Source organism: Typopeltis vanoorti, chromosome 16 (genome assembly GCF_054136105.1).
Source record: "Typopeltis vanoorti isolate ZY-2024b chromosome 16, IOZ_Tvanoo_1.0, whole genome shotgun sequence".
In the NCBI taxonomy this organism is placed as follows: domain Eukaryota; kingdom Metazoa; phylum Arthropoda; class Arachnida; order Uropygi; family Thelyphonidae; genus Typopeltis; species Typopeltis vanoorti.
In genome coordinates, this window is record NC_143564.1 from 80,989,890 (window position 1) to 81,014,543 (window position 24,654).

General features: G+C 35.6%; 1 protein-coding gene across 2 annotated transcripts in view; it reads left to right on the forward strand.

The window, feature by feature from the left end:
- The first annotated feature begins 359 nt into the window (after positions 1–359).
- Positions 360–24,654, forward strand: part of Crag (DENN domain-containing protein Crag) — a 718,705-nt gene continuing 694,410 nt past the window's right edge. Inside the window, exons 1-2 of one of the 2 annotated variants that reach the window (XM_090406570.1) lie at positions 360–498; positions 10,267–10,628. In XM_090406570.1, coding sequence (XP_090262696.1) covers positions 10,330–10,628 — 299 coding nt within the window. In that variant the 5' untranslated portion in view covers positions 360–498; positions 10,267–10,329. Of the gene's footprint in view, positions 499–1,462; positions 1,613–10,266; positions 10,629–24,654 lie in introns of those variants that run through there. The other variant, XM_090406571.1, reaches the window with a different exon arrangement.

A 24,654-nucleotide genomic window follows, 5' to 3' on the forward strand; every position in this document is an offset into this window, starting at 1 on the left:
TTTTTGTTATTAAATTCTAGTTCTAGGCAAACATCAGAATAAATGTACATTTCATTTAGAAGATATAGCTTTTACATATAAATGGCAAGAAGCCACTTTTTTCTTTCTCTCTCTTAAATTTTTTATTTTTGTGAGTTATTATTAAATATATATATATATATATATATATATATATATATATATATATATATATATATATATATATATATATATATATATATATATATATATATATATATATATATATATATATATATATATATATATGTGTTTTTTAGGGGGTGGGGGGGAGAAAGACGGCGCTAATGTATAACGCCCGATTTCCTAATACTGTACATACGGAAGATGGCGACGTAAGCGTATATATTTTGTCCGTCATGTATAACAGAATGATTCTGTGGGTTGTAAGTAGTCCGGAATTATATATAACAAGAATCCCGAATATAAAATTGAACAGTTCCGATTCACATAATATACGATCACACAATGTTGTCTAAGGTAAGCCGCGCTTTTATATTCATTAATCAGAAAGGTACCGTTCCCTGTATAGTTCAATACATTAATTGTGAGACGTTAACATTAGTTGCTCTACTGTAGTACTCCTGCAATGTGTGTGTGGTCAGTGGCAGTGAATTGTTGATATTTTAAAACTGAATAATTTGTTTTCCTGGAATAGTATGTTTTAACCATAAGGGTGGTTATTTTTGTACTCCTTCCAGCTGGTTCGCTTCTGCGTGCCCGTTTAACCTCAATTTTAATACAAGTTTAAATTCATTCCGAGAGAGAGAGGAAGAGAAAACAATATTTTGTGGTATATGTATGTATTTTTCTGAATAATCTTAAAAGGGAAGAAGAAAGAAAAATCAGTTTTGTGACTTTTTCCTGATTTATTCGAGCAGTTGAATTGACAATCTTTTGAAAGCATGATTTCTATTAGACGGCAGGCATTTGAATCAATCTTAACTTTTAAGAGTGAGGATTTATATCTTTAACAACACGTTTGGGATCTTTGGTGTCATTTATGGCATTGGGAGATAGATTTTGTCATTGTTTGGCAAGCTAGTGGATGGTATTATTATTATTACATGTGAGTGCCTCCATGAAGTCCTTACTCATTGCAGGAATTCCGTTTCAGAACATTAATTATTAGTAACGATCATATTTTGCATTGCAATCATTCACTGACAAAATGCACACAACTGACTCTGGCAATCTAATCCAATCATTCACTACTCTCCAAGCAAAATATCTACTCCAGACTGCCTTACGAACCACAGTCTTACTCTGTTAACTGTAGTTTTCCTCGTATTATTCATGTAATGAAAGATTTCTGCCACATCAATCCTATAACCCCCCCCCCCCTTTCCACATCAGCTTATGTCTCTATCATATCCCTCCTTATCCACTGATCAACCAGCCTCTCTTCTCTCCTCATGTGGAGCATCACCCAAGCAGTAACCAAGATCACACTATCTTGGTTACTCGCCTCTGAATCTGCTCCACCATGTTAACATCTCCAGGAAACTCAGGCAACCAGATGAAGCCTTATCAAAGTCTCATAAAGAGAATAACTTGCTTATCTCTATGTGTCAGGGTGTTCTTCAGCAACCAGGTAATCCTGTGGGCTGTTGTAGCCACTTCTGAACTTCAACTCCCTCTCCACCAACACCCCCAAATTTGTCATACCATTTGATCAAGATCTTGTATTGAGTTAAGTAGGTACTGCTTAAAAAATGTGTGTGATGATAACAAATATAATAAAGAGGGACTGGGGAATGTAAGAATATATCAGCAGAACCAATCTGTTTTTAAAAAGCAGCCCTTAACTTGTCATTAAGCTGGATTTCTAGGTATTCTGTTTCCTTCTAGATATACAGTTTAATATTAAACTAGTTCATCCTAATTTACAGTGAATATGCATCGAAATAATTCAGATATACTTTATATATGCTGTTCATTTTGACTTTCTGCATTTTAAATAAATATATTAATTTTTAATTGTTTTTCCAATAAGCAAAGCATATTTTCACATAAAACATTTCCATTCACATGTAAAACACATGAAGTAGATTGATACAAATTGATGCATTATATACAGACAAAAAAAAAATTGATCTCGTGATGGAAAGTTCCCACTATCAGAACACCTTGATCATTGAACTTGTCCACTGTTTCTACTCTTGCCCAGTATTTTCCAAGGGAAAAAACCATTGCTTCCTTATGCATCTCAGAGAAGTAGCTTTTGGTTTTATCTCTCTCTGTAGTCTATGAAAAATCTTTTCTATATGAATGTGGTGCAAATCTTTCATTAGTTTATATGTATCAGTGATATTACTCTTCCTCTTCTTTTCCATCAGATTCTATAAATGGGATTCCCAATGTTGGTCTTTATAACCAGCATTCTAGACCTTTCCTGAAGTTGTAATCAAATTACATGACCAAATCTGCATGTAGTAGCCTATATACTTCTTGATCAGGACCTTATACAGTACATGTGTGTGGGTAGATTTTTTTTTTTTATGTGACCCACCTGCAGAAGGTTGTAAACTTATAGTGCATTAATACCATAGATGGGATAAGGGTTTCTTTTAAGTTTTTTATTTTTTTATTTATTTTACAGTGTGGTGTGCAAAAAATAAAAATACTATATAGCTACAACAATATATGTTATGCAGTAAATGGGTTTATTAACAAAGAAATATACGTTTTACACATGATGATATGTACATCCACAGCTATTGATGGAATCAAATCTTGGTCAAATAAAGCATTAACAATGATAGCTGCTCGAAAAATTGAGTGCCTCATCTTTCAAGATAGGTTTCATGACAGAGAACCTTTGCATGTGCTACAAAAGACCTTATCTTGAAAGATAAAGTCTTTTGTAGCACATGGCCGGCCTGGCTGGCTGAGTGGTTAGCATATCTGCTCTCCAGCCAAATGGCTGCGGGTTCGAATTCCACCAGGGGCATGGATGTTTCTGATTGTCTGTGAAAATACTAGTGGTGGTGGTGGTTGGTGGTAGATGGCATTGGTGTAGAAGATGATGAAGGCAGTTGGTGGAGTGGTGGAGACGGAGAGTTGTAGAGTAGGTGTCCTCCTTCGATAAGTTTTTGGACTCGTGGAGGTGTTATGTAATAATAATAATAATAGTCTTTTATAGTGCATGCGAAAGTTCTCTGTCATCTTAGAGGATAAGGGTTGGGACATCTGCTGGACATGTTGTGTAATTTTATCCCTTAGTCCTTCAAAGTTTGAAGGTGGGTCATGGTGGAATACTCATTCCTTTAACGTATCCCCAAAGTGATGTGAGATCAGGAGAACGTAAAGGATATGGGAATTCTATGAACCTCGAAATTGGCCTCCTGTGGGAGCTGTTCTAATAAATATGCTCTAAAACAACATGATGAGTGTCAGGTTGCTCCATCCTGTTTGAATACTTGTGCATGAAATGGAATATTTTTTGCATGGCATATCCTATGCAAATCCTGGGTGAATGGAACCAACACATTCGTTCAAGGTCATGGTTACACCACCTTCAATGAAGTAAGAGCCAATTATTCCATGGCCGGAAACCCCACACTATGTGGTGACCTTCTTGCTGTGAAGAGGTTAATCTTGGACAAATTCAGGTTAGTGTTTAATAGCAATGAATTATGCTGCCACGCAGCATAATTCATTGCTGTTAAACACTAACCAACCTGAATGATGTACAAAAAGGCACCCAGCTCCATAAGGATTCTCTGTAGTGACCACTGTTTGGCATTGACTGCGTTCCAGAGACTGTAACACTTGCTCCATGATTCTCATTTGTGTTACTAGTTCGTGGTCTCCCCCAAATGCCTGTTGCGTTGTGGCAGAACATTCTCAGTACATCAGAACCTCTTGATTAAGGCAATGGTGATGATGCTCAACAATAAACATCTTTTCTTCCAATATCAACACCATTGCTACAGCTAAATATAATGGCATAGACTCTACATATACTCTTCTATTAATGTGCATGCAGTCGAATGGCATATCTCATAGTTCGTATACTGACGGGCATGTTGAAGTTCAGTACTGTTTTTAATGCACCATACCATATATATTTTTATATAATCCAGAACCTACTCTAGAGACCAACATGGAACCTGTTCAGACTAATTCAGGTCTCCACTAAGCAGACAGTGATCTTGCACTGTCTGATGAAATTGATCTCCAACCTAAATGACAATTATTTAATCCTACAGCAGGCATTGAACCTGCAACCTGTTGGGTGGAGATGTTCCGTATGAATTATGGAACATACGGGATGTTCCATAATTCTTAATGCAGTTTTAAACTTTAATAGGTCCAACATTATAAAAGTTACAGCTTTATAGTATATAATAGCTTAAAGAGTGTGTAATTAAGTTTTATCTACAATGATTTGTTTCTTATTAGTGCTCAACATGACTGTCATCTTGTGTGATGCATGTAACTAGGTGATTTTTGAAGTTATGGAAAACGTTTAGTAGTTGCTGAGCAGTGACTGCATTGATTGCTTTTGTAATTTTGGTCTTAAGGACATCAAGAGAAGGTTTAGAAGCATACATGACTGTTTTGATGTGACTCCATACAAAAAAGTCCAACGGAGTCAGGTCAGGTGACCAAGGTGGCCATGCAAGAGCATCTCCTCTACTGATCCACCTGTCTGTGAAAGTGTCATTCAGAAACTTTCATACCTGTGTTGTATAGTGAGGGTGCCTCATCATTTTGGAAAATGGTTTTATTCATAAGATTTAATCTCTTTAATTTGGGAATAAAAAAATTCTGAAGCATTGCTAAATAAGATTCACCCCTGACAGTGGGCTCATAAAAAAAAGAATGGCCTGATAATACAATGCCTCCTAACCATGCACGACACATTAATTTTTTGGTGAGTCTCTTTTGTGTTGCCACATTTCCTTTAGGCTTCTCTATACCACAAATGCAGCAATTGTGATGGTTAACTTTCCCATAAGTGGAATGTTGTTTCATCTGAAAAAGTCAGCTTGTCAATAACATCTGTGCCATTTTCCATTTGCTTCTTCATCAATTGACAGAAATCCAACCTGGCATGATAATCCTCTTCTTCTAGCATTTGAACAGTTGTAATTTTGTAAGCATGTTTATGGAGTTGTCCGGTTAGAAATCTGTGCACTGTGGTTTTTGGTACATTTAACTCAGCAGCAGTATGTCGCACAGATTTCTTGGGACTCTTATCAAATGCCCTTTCAATTTCGACCACATTTGCTTCTCTTGATGAACGCCTCCATGATATGGGTTTGTCGTGAATTGATCCAGTTTCTTTGAATTTTTTCATCCCGTTATTAATTAAATTTCTATGGGGAGTCTCCTTGTTATAATGGACAGAGAATTTTTTTCTTAACTGCTGTTATGGACTTGAGTTTAGCAAGCCACAGGACACAATTGACTTTTTCTTCAACATTTGCCATCTTCAATTTGCCACCATTTAAAAAAATAAAATAAATAAATAAGAAAAATGTAATGAAATAATAATATTCATGCATCAAAAATTCTAATAGTTATACTTTCAAATGATATTTATTGTAACTCTGTATCTGTGAGACTTTTGAAGCATTTAAAGATCAAAATTGCACTAAGAATTATGGGACACCCTGTATTTATAACTGCACAAAATAAAGTAGAAATGAATAGGTGGCCTCCTTTATTGGCTAAAAGGTTTATACAGATTACCTAAAATTTTTTAAAATTAATAAACCATTCTGATCCTGTAGTAGACACTACTGATGCCTGTCTCAGTAGTGTCTACTACAGCAGAATCACTTAACCTCTCTTCACTAGCCATACCTTTCTTACATTAAAAATTATACATATTTTAAACTTTTTATTTAATTTCAAGTGGTTCTGATATGATATGCTTATTTTCACCAGTATCCCTGTGAATGATATTTTATTACTTATTTAAAAAAAAAAACCTGATTTCAGATATGCATATTTGCCATCCATGGAAATCACTTCCCTTGGAAGACTGCTGCCAGAAGTTTTTTAAAAAAAAGAAAAAGTAAAAAATCCCTCTGACAGCTTCTCTCAAGGTCAGATATAAGTATTTTTTCAAATCCAGGGAAGAATCAGAAATTCCAACAAATGGTTGTTGGAATGCAAAATGTTGAGAAGAAGATAAAAAAAAAAAAAAAGTCCTCATCCTCTTCTGGTTTCTGAATAGCAACACCTGTATTCAAAACAGCTCAGTTTGTAAAAAAAATTAATCCACATTGAAAAAAATTATAAAAATGCAGGAAAACTTGCATAAAAAAACTTGAACATAGAATTTTTTTCTCTGTATCATAGGTATTATTTGTCAGTACAAGATTGCAGAATGGTAATTAAACAATAGCAGACAATTCTAAAAGAGCACTACCTGAGTAGTTAATGTAATATAACTAAAAAAGGTCAATAATTGTGTGTGTGTGCGCACACACACACACACAAAACGAAGTTAGTACTTTTTAAATCTGGTAATCTTTCCTGTCCCCCAAAGGGGATAGATGTAGACCATCGGATCTGTTTAAGTTTGGACAATGAAGTCAAGTTTCACATCTTTCTTTATAAAGATGTTCTATGAGGAAATGACTTATATGAAGGCCTCTTTTTCTTGTTCCTATGAACTCTGCTTAGTGTCGAGAGCATGCTCTGCAAGTCCAGACTGTTCAGACTCGTGGTATTTAATACAGGATTTGTGTTCTTCTAGATGAATAAAAGCAGATCTTCCTGTTTGTCCAAATTAAGATAACTCACAAGAGCAAGGAATCTGGTATATGCTTGGATAACTGAGTAGCAAGAGACCTTAATATCATGCATTGTGATATCATAAAATATCAGTTTCCAAAAAGTTATTAGCATAGCAAACAATGCATATATAATTAACTGTCCTTTTATAAACAGTGTGAGGTGTCTAAGAAGCTAAATTACTTAAATGTGATAGGGCCATTGAACCTAAAAACAAAAAGATGCTCTTTTTTTTTTGATAGCTACATTCTTCACTGAGAATGCAGATGGTAGTTTCCATGTTCAGGCCTATTTTCATAGATTTTTCATTTAGGAGAGGTGAGAAAGGTGAAGATTTTTATGATGGGGTGAAAGGAAACAAAAATATTTAGTGGCTTTTTAAAAAATTTTGCTATGCATTCACTACTGCCATGCACCACATAAGGTATTGGCATGTGAGTTATTTCTTGTGTATTTGAAGAGGTAGAGATACTATAACTGTAAAAAGCTATTTTGGTGAAAGAATCCTTAAAACCATTAGATAAAAAGGTGGAATTAATATGTCGTAAATCTTTCTGTTAAAGTTCATCTGAAGAACATAAAGAATGAACAGGATGTACCCAATTCTTAATAGTTCCAGCCTTTTGATTAGGATAGTGATGAGATTCAGCATGGATATAACAGCCTGTATGAGTTTTCTTCTGAAAAACTGAAAAATGTAGGCTACCATCTGGTCGATGAAGAATTAGAAGATCTAAAAAGGCTAATTGTTTATTTACTTCTTCTCAGGTGAATTAGATCTTGTAATGGAATGCATTTAATTTAGAAAAATAACTGCTTGAACTCAGAGGAAGAGCCATTCCAAATTGCAAAAATATCATCCACATACCTGTATCAGTGTGTAGATCTAGGTGAAATGTCATCAAAAATACATTGTTCAAAGTGTTCCACAAAGAAGTTGGCAGTAGTAGGAGAAATAGGCTTTCCCATGACTGTTCCTTTGATTTGTTGATATAATTTGTTTTTAACACGTTCGCTGCCAACTACGAGCATACTCGTAGTTGGTAAACCAGCTACACAAGCCAGCTATGAGTATACTCTTATGACGCTTACCGCCGCAACGAGATTACTGTACTGACCATGAAGAAGTGAAAATGCTTGGCTTGTGGAGCTAGCATCAATACTGTGTATTCTATTACAGAACCAAATAATTTGACAATATCTGAAGAAAATTCTTCTTGAAGTAATTCAGTGGTGTTAGATAACGGAATATTAGCAAACAAGGATACATCTAAACTAATCATAATATCTGGAGCTTCCATATGAAGATTAGAAATTTTATTTTTAAAATCCAAAGTATTTTATGGCTGGCCTGGTTGGCTGAGTGGTTAGCATATCCGCTCTCCAGCCAAATGGCTGCGGGTTCAAATCCTGCCGTGGGCATGGATGTTTGTGATTGTCTGTGGAAATGCTAGTCATGGTGATGGGCGGTAGATAGCATTGGTGTTGTTGGTGGAGGCAGAGAGTTGTAGAGTAGGTGTCCTCCCTCGATGAGTCTTTGGACTCCCTGGAGGCATCACATAATAATAATAATAATTTTTTCACTAGAAACATCCATGAGATGCTTTTCTGGGAGGAGGGGGGAAAAAACAGCAGGTATTGGTTTTGATATGCAAAAGTATGCAATTAGCTTGGCATTGTTAAATACCCATGCAACTTTATTTTTTGAGGGAATCCCCTTGTTTTTTGTCAAATTGTCTGTTCAGTTGAATTCAAGTTCCCACAATTCTTAATTAGAACTAATTAAGTGGGAATTTGAATTTTAGGACAATGTGAGGAGTGTACATAAGAATTGACCCTCCTTCCTAATCAGTAAACTACTGACTGTCCATTAACATTTTATTAGTAGAAATAGTAAATAAAAAAAAAGAGATATTCATGACCCAAAGTGAATGTAATTGCAATAGTAAGAGTTTGGCCATGAGGACTTTATTTTTATTTTTTTTTATACTTACTCAGTACCGTATGTGGGCTAGGGGTTAGATAATCTGTAAACTGATAATCTAACCCCTTCAAAGAACATTCTCAAGCTGTATCAAGCCTTCTGTAAGCAGGTTAGTGGTGGTCCATGGTCCAGTAACCATGATCCTGTTACTGAAGTGCTCTGGGTGGATGATCATGATATTCATATACCACCTAAAGACATTCACAAACATCTAGGCCATAGGGGGGATTTGTAATTTATAGGCTGCTAATTGGAGAAAGAAAGAGAGAGGGTGCTATCCATCCAGCCTATCAGCAAACTAGGCATGATCAACTGAGAGTAAGAATTATAGAGTATTTAAATACTAGAAATATAGAATAAATATCAGTAGTAAAATTGAATGTGCTTATTGAAGAAAATACTTGGTGATGTAACAGTTGAATGGATATATGATGTATTTAAGGAATGTTTTTTATTTTATTTTTTTTATGTGGTTGTTTTAAATGTGGCATAGTATGATGAGAGAAATAAACAGTAGTGCTGTTAGCTCTGTACCAGTGAGCAGAGGCCACACACGCAATCCTTTTGTAGAATTATAAAAAAAAAAAAAAATTTTTAAATAAAAGGATATGTAGAGAAGACATGAAATAACAATTAGAAGAGGTTAATATTGTAAAAGAAATTGAAAATTATTAGAAGAAATGCTTAAGATTCACTTTTTTAATAAACCATCAGGAAAAGGAGATCTTGTATGCTTACAGAAAAGATAGAGTAATTAAAGTCTTGGAACAAGTCTTTATGATCCAAACTTTTGAAATGGCAGGAGCAAGCTATTCATCAGTATACTTTCAACTAACATCTGCTGAAAGGCTTGTCAGTTTACAGGATTTATTCTGACATGCAGATTTAACTGCCATCTGGAAAATAGATGCAAACTAGATTATTTCACTCTCCCTAGGAGGCAGTCATGTCCTACAGTCCTACTTATATTTTCCAGTCATGAATGTTTAAAGCTTGCATGTCTGTATGTATTATGTGTATCACCGAAGATAGTGTTGATGTGGAGGCTGAAATGCAGAATTACTGTTGATAAATTTTTATTCTACAGATGGTCGTTGGATCTGCAAGTCATTTACAGCAAACAGTGATTAACTTGTTGGTTTTTGAATACTGATTTTTCAACATAGTAGTACACATTCTTCTGAAGTAGTGGACCCAGATTCCATGTGTACCCTCAGTCTGGGAATTTTTCGCTAGAGACAAAGTGGTTTTAAGTTGTCAAAACCATCTCAAGACATTTATTAACATCCAAACTACAGTTATATTTGAATCCATAGCTAGTAGATTGGAAAACATGCTATCCACTTGGCCAATAAGGTGTACTTGATTTAAAAAAAATATCAGAAGTGATTAATCTTGCCATTTCTGAATATTTTCTAATTTTATTTTTACAAACATTTTTTCATATCCATACTTTACAATATGCTCTGCACAGTTTTTGTATATTTAAGTTTACTTTCCTTTTCCAGAAAATGAGACTTAACAAATAAGATGGTCCTTCTACTAAAACACGGGATGTAAAACTTTATCCAATGGAAGAAAAACGGGTAGCTGATTATTTTGTCATTGCTGGTCTGTCAGATAACCCATCACCTTTAGAAGAATTTTCTCAGGATGGCACAAGTCCAAAGAACACACATTCCCTGCTTCCAATCACTGATATTACCGTCATCATACGTAGTCAAGGAGAAATAATTCCTCGTGGCTATATATGTATTGAAATAACACCACTTGGGTTTCCCGCAGATCTTAATCATGGAAGTTTACGGAGTCCAAGTATATATTTGTGTTATCGACGAGGAAGAGATAAACCTCCTCTTGTTGACATTGGGTAATAAAATACTTTTTAATTATTTTATTCATTTTTCACACTGAATAAACAAAAATTTAGTTCAAAATTATTCTTGGTAATTTTATAGCTAAGCAAAAAAAAATTTTCGCGACTAATTAACAGTTACATTATTTGTCATGCTCGTATTATATCATATGCAATACAAATATTGTTTTGCATATATATATATATATATATATATATATACATATACACATACACACATACACACACGGTAGAATCCGCTTATTGTAATTGCAGATAATATTATCAATCAGCTGTTGTTATCAAAATCAGTTGGTCCCAAACACCATTTAAAATGAATTAAAAATAATCTGTCTATTATAATCAAAGTTCCAGTTATTGTTATCAAAATCCTCGAATGTTTTAGCCTTTTGTATCTCAGAATTCTAAGAAATAATGGTTAATCAGAAAAAAATTTGACAAAGAATATTTGTCAAAATCTGACTTTTGTTAATCTTTCTTTAATCTTATTCTTCCGTAAATCTTGTCTTCCAGGCAAATGCAGGAGGGTAATCTTAACCTTTTTCTAATCTCAATCTTATCATCATCATCATCATCATCATCAAATTTTTGCCATGTACCCTCAAGGGGTGTATAGGATATGATAGTACTACACGAAAAAAATATCATTACTAGCTTCCTATCTACAATTTTCCTCCAAATCAGTCTGTTACTTGTCAAGACTCCAACATTATCAGATCTTATATTTCTATTGTCTAAGGCACTTTGTACCGTATCAATCCACCTATATCTTGGTCTTCCTCTGGGTCGTTTTGCTGCCACCCTGGCAGAGAACACTTGTTTTGCTAATCTTTTTTCGCCCATTCTGTTTAAGTGACCATACCACCTGAGATTAGCTCTGCTAATGCATTCCTGGATGTTGACAATGTCAAGTTCTTTCCTAATATCCTCGTTTTTAATATGATATTGCCATTGATGCCATCTGTTCATGCCGATATTCTTTCTGAGGACTCTCATATCTGCGGTCTCTAGTCTTTGGTCAAGTGTTTTACTTCTGACCCAGCTCTCAGATCCATAAGTTAAAACTGGTTTGAACACTGTCTTGTATACAGCTAATTTAGTGTTTTGGCTAATTTCTCTCTTATTCCATATGAATTTATTCAATTGACTTCCCACCATACCAGCTTTGCTGATTCTGTTGTCTATTTCTATATTTAATTTACCATCTTCAGTAAAAATCATGCCTAAGTAGCTGAAACGTTTTACTTGTTCCACAGGTTCTCCATTCACAACACAGTCGACATTTTCAATTATTCTGCCTATTTTCATTGTCTTTGTCTTTTTATTGCTGACCTTCATGCCATATCTATTACAACAGTTATTCAATTTAGTCAGAGAATCTTGCAGACTTGTAGTGGATTTATTTAGAAGTATAACATCATCCGCATAAAGCAAAGAGCTGACATTAACATCTCCAATTTTATCATGTTTAATACCACTTTCCTTCATAATGTGATCCATTTAGATAATGAATAACAGAGGGGATAATGTACATCCTTGTCTCACACCAGATTTAACATAAAACCATCTTCCTGTACTTCCTTCAATTCTAACTACTGACTTACAACTCAAATAAAGACTATGTATTGCTTGATATAATGCCCCATTGACACCATATAACTTTAGCGTATTGAATAGCTTCTCTCTTGACACCTTGTCATATGCCTTTTTCCAAATCGACAAAACTTAAATACAGATCTTTGTTATATTCCCATGCTTTCTCGAGTATTTGTCGTAAAGTGAAGATCTGATACTGACAGCCTCTAATTGACCTGAATCCAGTTTGTTCTTCTTGCTGTTCTCAAACGTTTCTCAAGTATACTTGCATAGATCTTGCCAGGAACGCTCTGTAGAGAATACCTCTGTAATTCTCACATTCAGTTTTATTTCCCTTTTTATATATGGGTACTATGATAGCTCTACTCCAATCCTCAGGAATTCATCCCCTTGTCCAGGCTTTCTGAACTATGCAGTGCAGCCACTGTAAGACTCTTATACTACCATTCTTCAGCATTTCTGGTTTAATATTATCTACTCCTGCTGCCTTTCCACATTTCAAGCCTTTGATGACTTTTTCTACTTCAAGTATGGATATGTATTCCTGACTGCATGCCTGGTCAGTGTTTTTTTACCACTGTGCTGTCATCAGTGATTGTTTCATTTAGCAGTTTTTCAAAGTAATTACTCCTTACTTCAAGGATATCTTTTTCTCCCATTTTCATATCACACCTTTATCATCTGTAACTCCTTTTACAGCACTCTTTCCTCCATTCCTAAGCTTCTTCAACAAGCTCCAGAATCTTCTGTAAATCTTAAATCTTCGAGGCAAATGCAGGGGGGGGGGTATAAAAGCAGTCTAAATGTGATTTTTCGAGTTTATTTTCATGCTATCTTTCAGTAAGTGAATTTGACTTTAAAAGTGCTTGTTAAAACAGCCCTTAGCATTATGACAGAAGCGAGTAAAAAACATAAAGGTTTATCTTTTTAACAAAAGCAAAGAATTTTGGAGTGCTATGATAAGTTGCCCAAAATGAGTCAGCGTACTGCAGCTGTACATTTAAAACTTTCACAACCACTCGTGTAAGATCTTAACAAACAGATCAAACATTGAAATTTCAGCTCTTACTAATGAGAACATGGATCGGAAGAGAGCCTGATCTGGTAAGGATACTCAAGTTGAATCAGCATTAAAAATTTGGTTTAGTAATGTTCATGAAAAGATTGCTTTGATTAATGGGCCTTTAATGCATCAAAAAGCAGAACTTGCAAAAATAAAGGGCAAAGAAAATTTCACTGCAACTGATGGATGGTTTAACAGGTGGAAAAATCAAGAGAATATTGTGTAGAAGTGTATTCATGGTGAAGAAAAAAGTGCTGATTTTTTTATCAGCTGATGCGTGGATTAAGACTGAGTGGCCAAAACTTATTGCTGAATATTCTTCCAAGGATGTTTACAGTGCAGACGAAAGGACTCAATTTTCGTGCAGTGAAAATAGATTATTATTTGTTTAAAAATGAAAGTACTAAAATGATTTAAATCTTCAAAAGAGCAAGTGATTTGTTGTGCTAATATGAAAGGTGAGAAACGAGAGCTCCTAATGATTGGAAAAAGTAAAAATCCTCGGCACTAGCTTCAAGGTGTCAAAAGTTTGCCTGTTGACTTCTGTTCTAGTGCAACTGCTTGGAAGACTAATGACATTTTCAACAATTAGTTACTTAAGTGAGATCTTAAATTAAAGCGAAAAATTGTCTTGTTAGTAGACAACTGCACAGCACACACAAACAATTTATCATTAAAGAACATCAAAATCATTTCTTGCCTTTGAACACTACATTGTTAATTCAACCATGTGACCAAGGCATCATACGAGCTTTTAAAGCTTATTACCGCAGGGAATTTTAAGAATTATAGTTGAACTTGATTATATAAATGACCAACCTGATGCAAGTGCAATTGCAAAAAGATTTCCCTTCTTGATGCATTACATTTGGTAGCAGCATCATGGAACAAGTCTCAGAGAAGGCTATTGAAAACTGCTTCCAAAAAATGGATTTTTTAAGACAAACTCTGAAACTCCTTCTTCCAAAGAATCAGAGTATCTTACAAATGAAATTTTTGATAAAACCCCAGATGGTATGTCCAAAGAAGAATTTGAAAATTGGTTGGATATTGATAACATTGAAGTGGTGGCTACAATGACAGTATCTGAAATATGTAAAACTGCTGCCAATGAGAACTTTAAACTAATGTAAGAAAGTGAACCTAATGCAAGTGTATAGCAAATGTAGAAGAACATCACAACTAAGTATTCTATGAATACTTCGTTGCGATGCAACATAGAACAACAAACTTTGAAAGGCATTATGAGTATGAGCAATTTATTCATGAACTACAATACTGTATTCAAAGACAACACTAGATAAGTTCAAAAAACGACTGTCCCAAAGTGATCATAATAAGCAGTGTCTACTGTATATATTTATATATATATATGTATTATTGCGCTTCTACTCGGTTGTAATGGTACATTTTAAAGAATAAATATTTAATGACTTAAATCGTGATAAAATATGAAGTTTTAATGAAAATGATACAACTAGTTTCAGCCTTTTACAGCCTTCTTCAGGTACACTAAAAGTAGAACACAGTAATAAAAATTGAAGTTACAAAAAAACAAAAAACAAAAAAAGCTGAGAATTACAGCAAAAAATGCAATGCATAATTGACACAAAACCGTTGTATTTTTTATTTTTATTTTATTTTATTTTATTTATTTATTTTTTTTTTCAAGTTGTTCTACCGAACCGCGCTATTGTTTATATATATATATATCTTGTCTTGTTTGAAAATTTTCTTTCCTATCATATATGTTGAAGAAGTGCTTAAAGGTCAAAGCTGTATAACGGGGGGGGGAAGACCTCCACATTGCCTTTTAAGGAATGCCGAGAACTGACTGGGACTTCTGACCTAATGTCCATTCCTTGCCTTCTTGTGGTGCACCCCTTTTAGGTATCTACCTGGATTCTGAATGAATGAGGATGGGCTGACAATTTAGGATTTGGCCGACCAAATTGTATTATTATTGGCTTAAACCACAATGTAAAATGACAGTTTAACATGACAGAATTTCATGCCAACTGAGGCTTCACCCAGTTAAACAAGACCACTGTTGTTTTTGTTGGGAATCAGGGTGAATAGCAAAAAGTCAGCTACTGGAACAAATACCAGAACATGCCTCGACTCAACATCGACTGAGTTCAAGATTGGTACTATCAATATAAGAAGCATCAGTAGAAAAGGAACTAGCAGAAGAATTAGATAAGTACCAGATCGACATAGTAGGTGTGACTGAAACAAAGAAGACAAAAAAACAGGTGAGATCTTTCTAAGTGACAAATATAAAATGTTATATTGGGAAAAGAGGAAGTCGCTGTAGTATTCAACACACTAAATATGAGGATAATTTTCAGGCAATAGAAAGTAGAGTAATGTGGGCAAATATCAGAATGTGAAATTGGACAGTGAAACTTATTTCTGCTTCCCACAGAAGAAGGATTTTTTGAGGCATTAGAGAAGGCAGTGAAATGGAAATGAAAAAGAAAAAGTTGGTCCATGTTGGAGATCTAAACAGCAGAGTAGGAAATGTTATCAGACATTTAGAAATGTTTTGGAAAAATTTGGAGAAAAGCACAAAGCTAATAAAGCCTGCTAGATTTCTGTTCAGGACATGGATTAGTTATTACTAATATTATGTTCCAACATAAAAATGTGCACAAATTCACATGGAGAGGAGATGAAAGAAATAACAAAAGTCTCATTGACCGTTATAGTTGATAGCAATGTTTTCCCACTGGTTCAGGATGCAAGAGTATACAGAGGATTTGAAATAGGAAGTGATCACTATTTAGATTTGAGCATGATAAAATTGAATTTCATATTGAAAAGAAGAGTGTGTAAGGAAGTTTTAAAATGAATCAAGGTTGAGCAGCTTTCAGAGGTGAACTGAAATGCAGAAACGGCATTGAAGGAGAAAAAAATGAAAGAATTTGAAAACAAGAACCGATCCTTGGAGATTCAGTAGCAAATCTTGAAGAAAGCATTGATCAATTTAGCCAGACAGGTATGTGGTGAGGTTGTCTGTAAGGATAGAAAAATGAGAACTCCATGGTGGACTCAGGAAAAGTTAGAGGCAGTGAAGGAAAAGAAGAAAGCATTTGGAAAGTTCTTGGCAAATAAGTCAGTTTGTGCTCTAAGAGAATACAGAGAAAAATGTAAGAACATAAAAAATAAATATCAGGAAGGTAGCAAAATATTCTTTAGGCTATTGAAAAAACTTAGAAATGGAGGGAAAAGTACTGTAAAAGGAATCAGATGATAAAGGTGACATCAAAACTGAAGTTAAAAGATATTCTAAATGTCTGGAGTAATTACTTTGAAAGACTGCTAAATGAAATAAGCAGTGTCAGTATGATGGTAGAAAAGTCCCAACAGGAATGCAGTCTGGAATATACAGCCATACTTGAAGTAGGAAAAAAATCATCAAAAACCTGAAATGTGAAAAGGCAGATGGAGTAGATGAAATTTGGCCAGAAATGTTCAAATATGGAGTTATAAAAGTTTTGCAGTGGCTCCATTACATAATTCAGAAAGCCTGGTCAGAGAGCTAAATTCCAGATGATTGGCATTAAACTCTCACAGTACCCATCTATAAAAAAAGGGAAATGGAACTGAATGTGAGAATTACAGAGATTTGTATTTTAAGCGTTATTGATCTGAAAAAGGCATATGACAAGGTGCCAAGAGGAAAGCTGATCAAAATGTTATAGTTATATGGTATAAATGGAACATTACGTCAAGCAATACATAGTCTTGATTTAAGCTGTAAGTCAGAACTGAAGAAGGTACAGGAAGATGGTTTAAGGTAAAATCAGGTGTATGATAAGGGCACACATTATCTCCACTGTTATTCATTATCTATATGGATCACATTATGCAGGAAAGTGTTATTAAATCTAATATCAAAATTGATGTTATTCTTAGCTCTTTACTTTATGCAGATGATATACTTCTGAATAAATCCAGTACAAGTCCTGCAAGATTTCCTGACTAAATTGAATAACTGTTGTAATAAATTTGGTATGAAAATAAGCAGTAAAAGGACAAAGAGAGTGAAGATAGGAAGAAGCATTGAAAACATCAACTGTATCCTGAATGGTGAACTTATAGAACAAGTTAAACATTTCAGCTATTTAGGTGCAATTTTTTGTGAAGATGGTAAATTAAATATGGAAATAGAAAACAGATTAGTAAAGCTAGTATGCTGGGAAGTCAGCTGAATAAATTTTATGGAATAAAAAAGAAATTAGTCAAAACACTAAATTAGCTATATACAAGACATTGTTCAAACCAATTTTAACTTATTATTATTATTACTACGGGCTACTCCAGGGAGTCCTTAGACTCATCGAGGGAGGCCCTAAACATCATGTTCACACAACTGTTCAACATTCTCACAGTATTTATCATACCTTGCCTTGAACTCGCTCACTGTCATAGCACCCACAACAGACTCTGGCAGCTTATTCCACTCATTTACCACTCTAAAAGTAAAGAACCCAGCTCTAACACCCCTGCTAACCACGCTCTTGCCCAGCTTCCATGGGTGTCCCCTAGTTCTCCCACCACCAGTCCTGATCTCAAAAATATCCTCTGAATTAATCCTATAGAATCCTTTTAGCAATTTGAATGTCTCAATCATATCTCCCCTTTTCTGCCTATCAACTAGTTTCTGCAACCCACAAATCTTCAACCTGTTCTCATATGGTTCATTCCATAGACCTGCTATCATCTTAGTCACTCGCCTCTGGATCCTCTCCACCTCCTCCCCATCAAGATGGAACGAGGTGACCAAATCTGGGCACAGTAGTCGAGATGAAGTCTTATCAGGGCTTGGTACAGAGGTACAATAACTTGCTTGTCTCTGCTCGTCAAGGTATTTTTCAACAACCAAGTGAGTTGATGAGCTGATTTAGCTACTTTCGCAATGTGACCCCTAAACTTCATCTCCCTATCCACCAACACTCCCAAGTCCCTGTCTCGTCAATCTCTTGGAGTACAGTTCCACCAATGTCGTATACTGCTGCTAATCTTTTCACTCCGAAATGCATAACCTTACATTTTGTCACATTAAATTGACATCCATTCTCCTTAGTCCAGAACTCCAATTGATCTAAGTCATCTTGCAAGACTTTGACATCTTCTGCATTCACTATCGCCCTACCCAACTTTGCATCATCAGCGAACAAATGAACTGTCCCACTTAGACCCTTCCCTATATCGTTAATGAACAGATTAAACAGCAGTGGTCCAAGAACAGAACCCTGCGGCACACCACTAGTCACAGGCCCGTCTTTTGGACTCTACTCCTGAATAAACTACTCTTTGATATCTCTCCATCAGCCACCCAGCTATCCATCTCACCAACCCTATATCCATTCCCATATGTTGTAGTTTACAGATTAGAATTCCATGTGGTATCCTGTCAAATGCCTTTGCCAGGTCCAGCAGTATCACTGTAAACCCATTTCCCTTATCCAGTTCAGCCGTCACCTTGTTATAAAACTTGAGCAAGTTACTGAGACATGATCTACCCTTCACAAAGCCATGCTGTCCTCTGTACAGTATCTCATTTTCATCAATCCATTCCTGTATTTTTCCCTTGACTACTTTCTCCAAGACCTTGACAACGACTCCTGATATGCTGATCGGTCAGTAATTTGCAACCATATTCTTGGATCCTCCTTTGTGCAGTGAAACTATTTTCCCCTCTTTCCACGCCTTCGGGACTAAGCCAGACACGAGACTCAGATTAAACAACATGGTCAAGGGCACTGATAATTCCTTAGCCGCTTCTTATAAGACCCGTGCTGGTATACCATCCAATCCCACAGATGTATTCACATTAAGGTTCTGTGATAGACTAGTCACCTCCACTTCGTTCACCACAATTCCCGTATAAACTAATGGTTCCTTCATTTTTTCAACGTCACCACCTGGATGATATACTTTTGCAAAGTGCGTGCTCAGTAACTCCACTATATCGACTGGTTCAGTGAACTCTTTACCATTGTCATTCCTTAAAATCATTTTGCCATGTACAGTTTTTTTCTTGCTTGCAGCATATTGAAAGAACTGTTTGGGATTCTCTTTTGCTTGCATAGCTAGTTTCCTTTCATAATCGGCTTTTGCTGTTTTTACCACACTCGTTACCCTTCTGGCCTGCACTTTATACCGTTCGTGTGCCTGCAGGTCACCCCTTTCTTTAAATTCCCTCCATAGTTGTTTCTTTTTTTTCAGCTCAAGCTTAATGGTGTTATTCATCCATTTAACCCCTACTTGTTTCACTATTCGGACCTTAGGTATACAATCAGCCATAACCTCCTGTAAATGCTCTTTGACCACTTCCCATGCTCTATCGACATTCAGCCCTTGCAGTTGTACATGCCATGGCACTGATCCAAGCAATCTCCTAAGCTTGTCATACTTGCCAGCACGGTAATTCCACATATACCCTGTCTTAATCACAAATTGCACACCTTTAGCCACCTCCCAGGTCAATGATCACTTTATGATCATTGACCTGGGAGTGACAATGATCACTTTATGATCATTACAACCTTATGATCACTCTCACCAATAGGTGGCAACATGGTCATATTCATTACAGTCAAGTTTTGAGATGCAATTACCAGGTCAAGCACTCTCACACCCCTACTATTTTCAATTACATGCTGTTTCAGATAGTTATCCCTTAATAATTGAATAAAATACATTTCCTTCCTCACATGTGTCCTCTCATCCTTCCAATCAATGTTACCATAGTTGAAATCCCCCATAATAATTACCCTCCTTCCACTTATTTCATCAATTTGTTTATGCATACCATCTCCTCCATCTATTCCATCACCTGGTCTATAGCAGCACCCAACTGTATATTTTATTCTGCCAGTGTCAATCTCACACCAAATAGCCTCAAATGAGCTTCTTTCACTATCCTGCAATACTTCAATTCTCCTTGGCTGCAGTTCATCAGCTATCATCAATAACACCCCTTCCCCAATTTTATTCTCTCTGTCCCTCCTAAACACACTATAACCTACACATTCTATCCCACTAACTATATCATCTTCCGTCAGCCATGTTTCACTAATGAACCTGTTTCACTAATAACCTGTGGCCAGGAAGAGCCAATCAAGGCCAAAATTTCTTCCTTCTTGTTCCTAATACTCCTGGCATTAGTATACATGAATTGCAGTGATCCCTTTGTCCCACTCCTATCTTGATGCGTTATTCTAAATGTCCCATTCCCATTTTTTGTCCTTAGTGCTGGCTCAGGTACATTATATACATTTTTACACTCAACTGTCTCAATGATGTCTGGATATCCACTTCCTTGGTAGTTCTAGTTTCCCTGGTTCTGCACATCCATTTTCAATTCATTCAGCAACATTTTTTCCAGTCTCCGCACACCAAGTCCATTCAAATGCAGGCCATCCATCTTGTATAAGTCCTTTCGCCCATCAAACTCATTCCACACGTCCACAAATTCTACACCACACCGTCCGCATAACTTGCGCATAATGTCATTTGCGATTATGGCCCTCTTTCTAAACTCCTCTCTGTCATACCGCAGTAACAGACTCGCCATTCTAACTCTGTCACTCTTTTCTTTCGCTACCTTTAACAATACTTTCAAGTCCTCTCTCATAAAAAATTTAACACCTTTCAATTCATTCGTACCCGCCACAATTATTAATTCTTTCACCCTCTGTTTTTGCACTCTAATACTCTCACTTACATCCTTAAATTTCGCACCCGGTAAGTACGATTTAGTTACACTCCCATCTATTACTCCTCTTAATAATGAGTCACCATACAACATTCTTTCCTTCATTTCGGAAACTCTCCCACGCTGTTTATTTACGTTAGCCGAATCACTCTGGAAAGAGTTTTGCAGGTGCTCTAATTGCCGCTGCGCATTTTGTATCACTGCTCGCAACCTAGCGATCTCACTTCCTACAAATAATTCCTCATTTTTTTTATCATTCAAACCATTTTCTCTTTCTGTATAATTTCTCTCACTCTTTCTTAGATCACCGCTCACATTGCCATCTTGTACACCGCAATTCCCTATCAAACCACTATTTTCACTCGCATTCCGGCTTTCTTCAACCATAACTGTCTCACAACCTGACACATACTTCGACTTCTCACTTTGCATACACTTTCTACACATTCTCCCACCACTATCATTTTCAATCCAAACTCCAGCCTCATTCCACACACATCACATTGGACAAATTCTCTCACATTATAGTTTTTGAACAATGGTGTCGTATTTTTGGAGGCCATTATCTTACGTCGCATTGGCACCATATTCAAATCTATGAAACGTATCGTTAAATACTAAATTAATTAACGGAATTTACACCAAAATCACACAGACACAACAAGCTACCAAATTTAGACAATATTACGTTATGATTTTAACATATATTCTAATTTCCATTCAAAATTGTACTCAGCTTTCGGGAGCTCCCTGAAAACACGACCGTTCACCTGACCCTCTAGCGGCGATTTTATGGATCTGAGAGCTGGCTAAGAAATAAAATACTTCATCAAAGACTAGAGACCTCTGATATAAGAGGTCTGAGAAAGATTAGTGGAGTGAACAGATGGCATCATTGTCAGTATCACATTAAAAATGAGGATATTAGGAAAGAACTTGGCATTGTTATCATTCAGGAATGAGTTAGTAGAGCTAATCTCAGGTGGTATGGTTACTTAAACAGAATGGGAGAGAAAAGATTAGCAAAACAAGTGTTCTTTGCCAGGACAGGAAAAAGACCCAGATGAAGACCAAGATGTAGATTGATCGATATAATAAAAAGCACCTGACAAGATAGAAATATAAGATCTGATAATATTTGGAATCTTGACAGATGAAAGATTAATTTGAAGGAAAATTGTTGATATGAAGTTAGTAATGGTGTAACTTTTTCATGTTGTATTATAATTATCCTGTTCACTTCCTGAAGGTACATATCAGGAATTTGATTATGATCATATTTAAAAATATGACTATATTAAACAATTTACAGAAGAAAATTCTGCAAGAAGTAAAATTGTGATAATAAAATATTAGAACAAGCTTGAATATCCCAAAGGATTTTTTTTTCCTTCCAAAATTGGTGCTTAGTAGCATAATGAATATTGTAGAAAGTTTGCTTCATCAAGTATTCCTAAATTGAAAGAACCAGGGTTGTCAAATTTATTATAGTTTCTTCTGATCAAACATAGAGCAGTGTATGAATAGGAGTCATACACCTGAACAGTAATCTTTCTTATATAGTGAACCTCGGGTATCCATAACTATAAAGTAACACCTATGCCACAGTAAATAATTTTTTTAATATGACTTAATTGTGATAACAGAATATTAGAACAAGCTTGAATATCCAAAAGGATAGGAGGGTTTTTTTTTTTCAAAATGGGTGCATGTACATAGCAGCATAATAAATATTTGAGAAAGTTATACAGTTATGAACATTAATCTCTTTGACCACCAAATTTGGGGTACTGCTTTTACTCATAATTTAAATCATCTTGATTTGGTTGGACTCTCTAAATCCCTGAATTGTAGGACTGATTCTAGCTAATATATGTGAATTGTCATGTTGGTTTGTGTATCTACAATTTTCTGCATTAGTGGATTTTGATGTAACAGTAAATAAATAAAGACTTGAAAATTGCAGGCATGGATTTTAACAGAGGATTCAGAGATTCATTATTCAGGATTGATTCCTTTGAACATCCAGTCATACATTGCTTCTGTTCTAGCTAAAGAAAACTCATTTTCTACTAATAACATCTGAGTAGCATTTGATCCCTTCAATTTCTTTATTAATATGAACTTTTTGATTAATTCCTGAGAAATAAAATTTAAGAAAGCTTGTGCATTTCTATTTTTATTAAAATGGATTCAGGATCTAAACACCACTAGGTAGTTTTGATTGTAAATTAAATATAAAACATCCTTAATATGAAGGCATAACAAGAGTAAAAGCACACTTAAAGTAATATTTAGTAATGGATCACACACACACACACGAAAAGACGTTATTCAGTAATTTCTGGATTTGTGTTGAGGAAAACTATTTTCTTCAACACAGTGGAAACTCAATTTCATTATTATAATAAATTAGTTTAATCCTTTATCCAAGTGTGAGCAAACAAAGTTTGCGCCTGAAAGTATCCTCAGGACTGGGGTAAGGTAGTACAACATCGGGGAAATTGTTGCAAAGGTGGAGCAAGCTAACATCACTCCTATCTCAGTATCTCCTATAATGCAAAACACATCTTCTTGCTAGTTGAGGTCTCTTCAGTGGGAGCCAGGTCCAGAGTTTGAGATACCAGGCAGAAGCATTAGCAAGGTCATCTCTACCTATAGGAGTTGCCAAAGGATGTGCCACCTTTTTATTAAATTAGTCTGGATTTAGAGAAAGATGTTGAAAGTTTATTTTTCTCTTGGTTAGACTATAATAAATTTAGTAGCAAGACTTATACTTTGGTTAGACATAACTGGTAATTAGTTTACGGAATTAACAACGCATATAAAGTATATTAATTAAAGGTAACTTTAATGAATAACTTCTATATTTCGGCAATGTCACATTGCCATCTTCAGGAACATAAAGATATGGTATGTGCACTCAGGAACTAACACAAAGCAAATGAGGAAGAAAGCAAGAAACTAATATTGTTCCTAAAGTCCTAATGGTGCCCTCTTGCAGGCTAATTTGGTAGTCTTGGCAGTTGGGCTGAAGCTCTCATAATGACAGTCTCCCAAATTTGGGGCAGTTTCATGCACCCAAATTTGTTGAGGTTAGGAACGTTTTTTAGAGCTGCTGAAGATTCTTTGAATAATCTTTCGTATTTAAACTTGCTGTGATGAATTATTTTTGTTTTCTTCCAACGAATTTTATGGTGGGTATCCAAGGCATGGTCTGCCAGCCCAGAGCGGCTGGCAGACCATGCCTTTAATCACCCAGACACTTTAATCACATGCCAGCTTGATGGATCTTTGGTTTTCTCTGTTTACAGAAAACCCACCCACACTGGCAGATACATTCACCAGCAATCCCCCCTCCCTCACAACAATATGGGGTGATAAAAACACTATATAACAGGGCAAAATTAATCTGCTCAGATGACTAGGCCCTGACTATTGAACTAAACCACATCCTCAACACTTTCTTAGCCAATGGCTATAACCCCAAAAAAATCCAAAAAAATACTAAAACCTGTAAACCACAACCCCCCTCCCCCCCTCCACAATAAAAATTACACCAAGTCTATCACCATCCCCTACATCCAGGGCACCTCTGAGAAAATAACCAATATCCTCAAAAAATATGACCT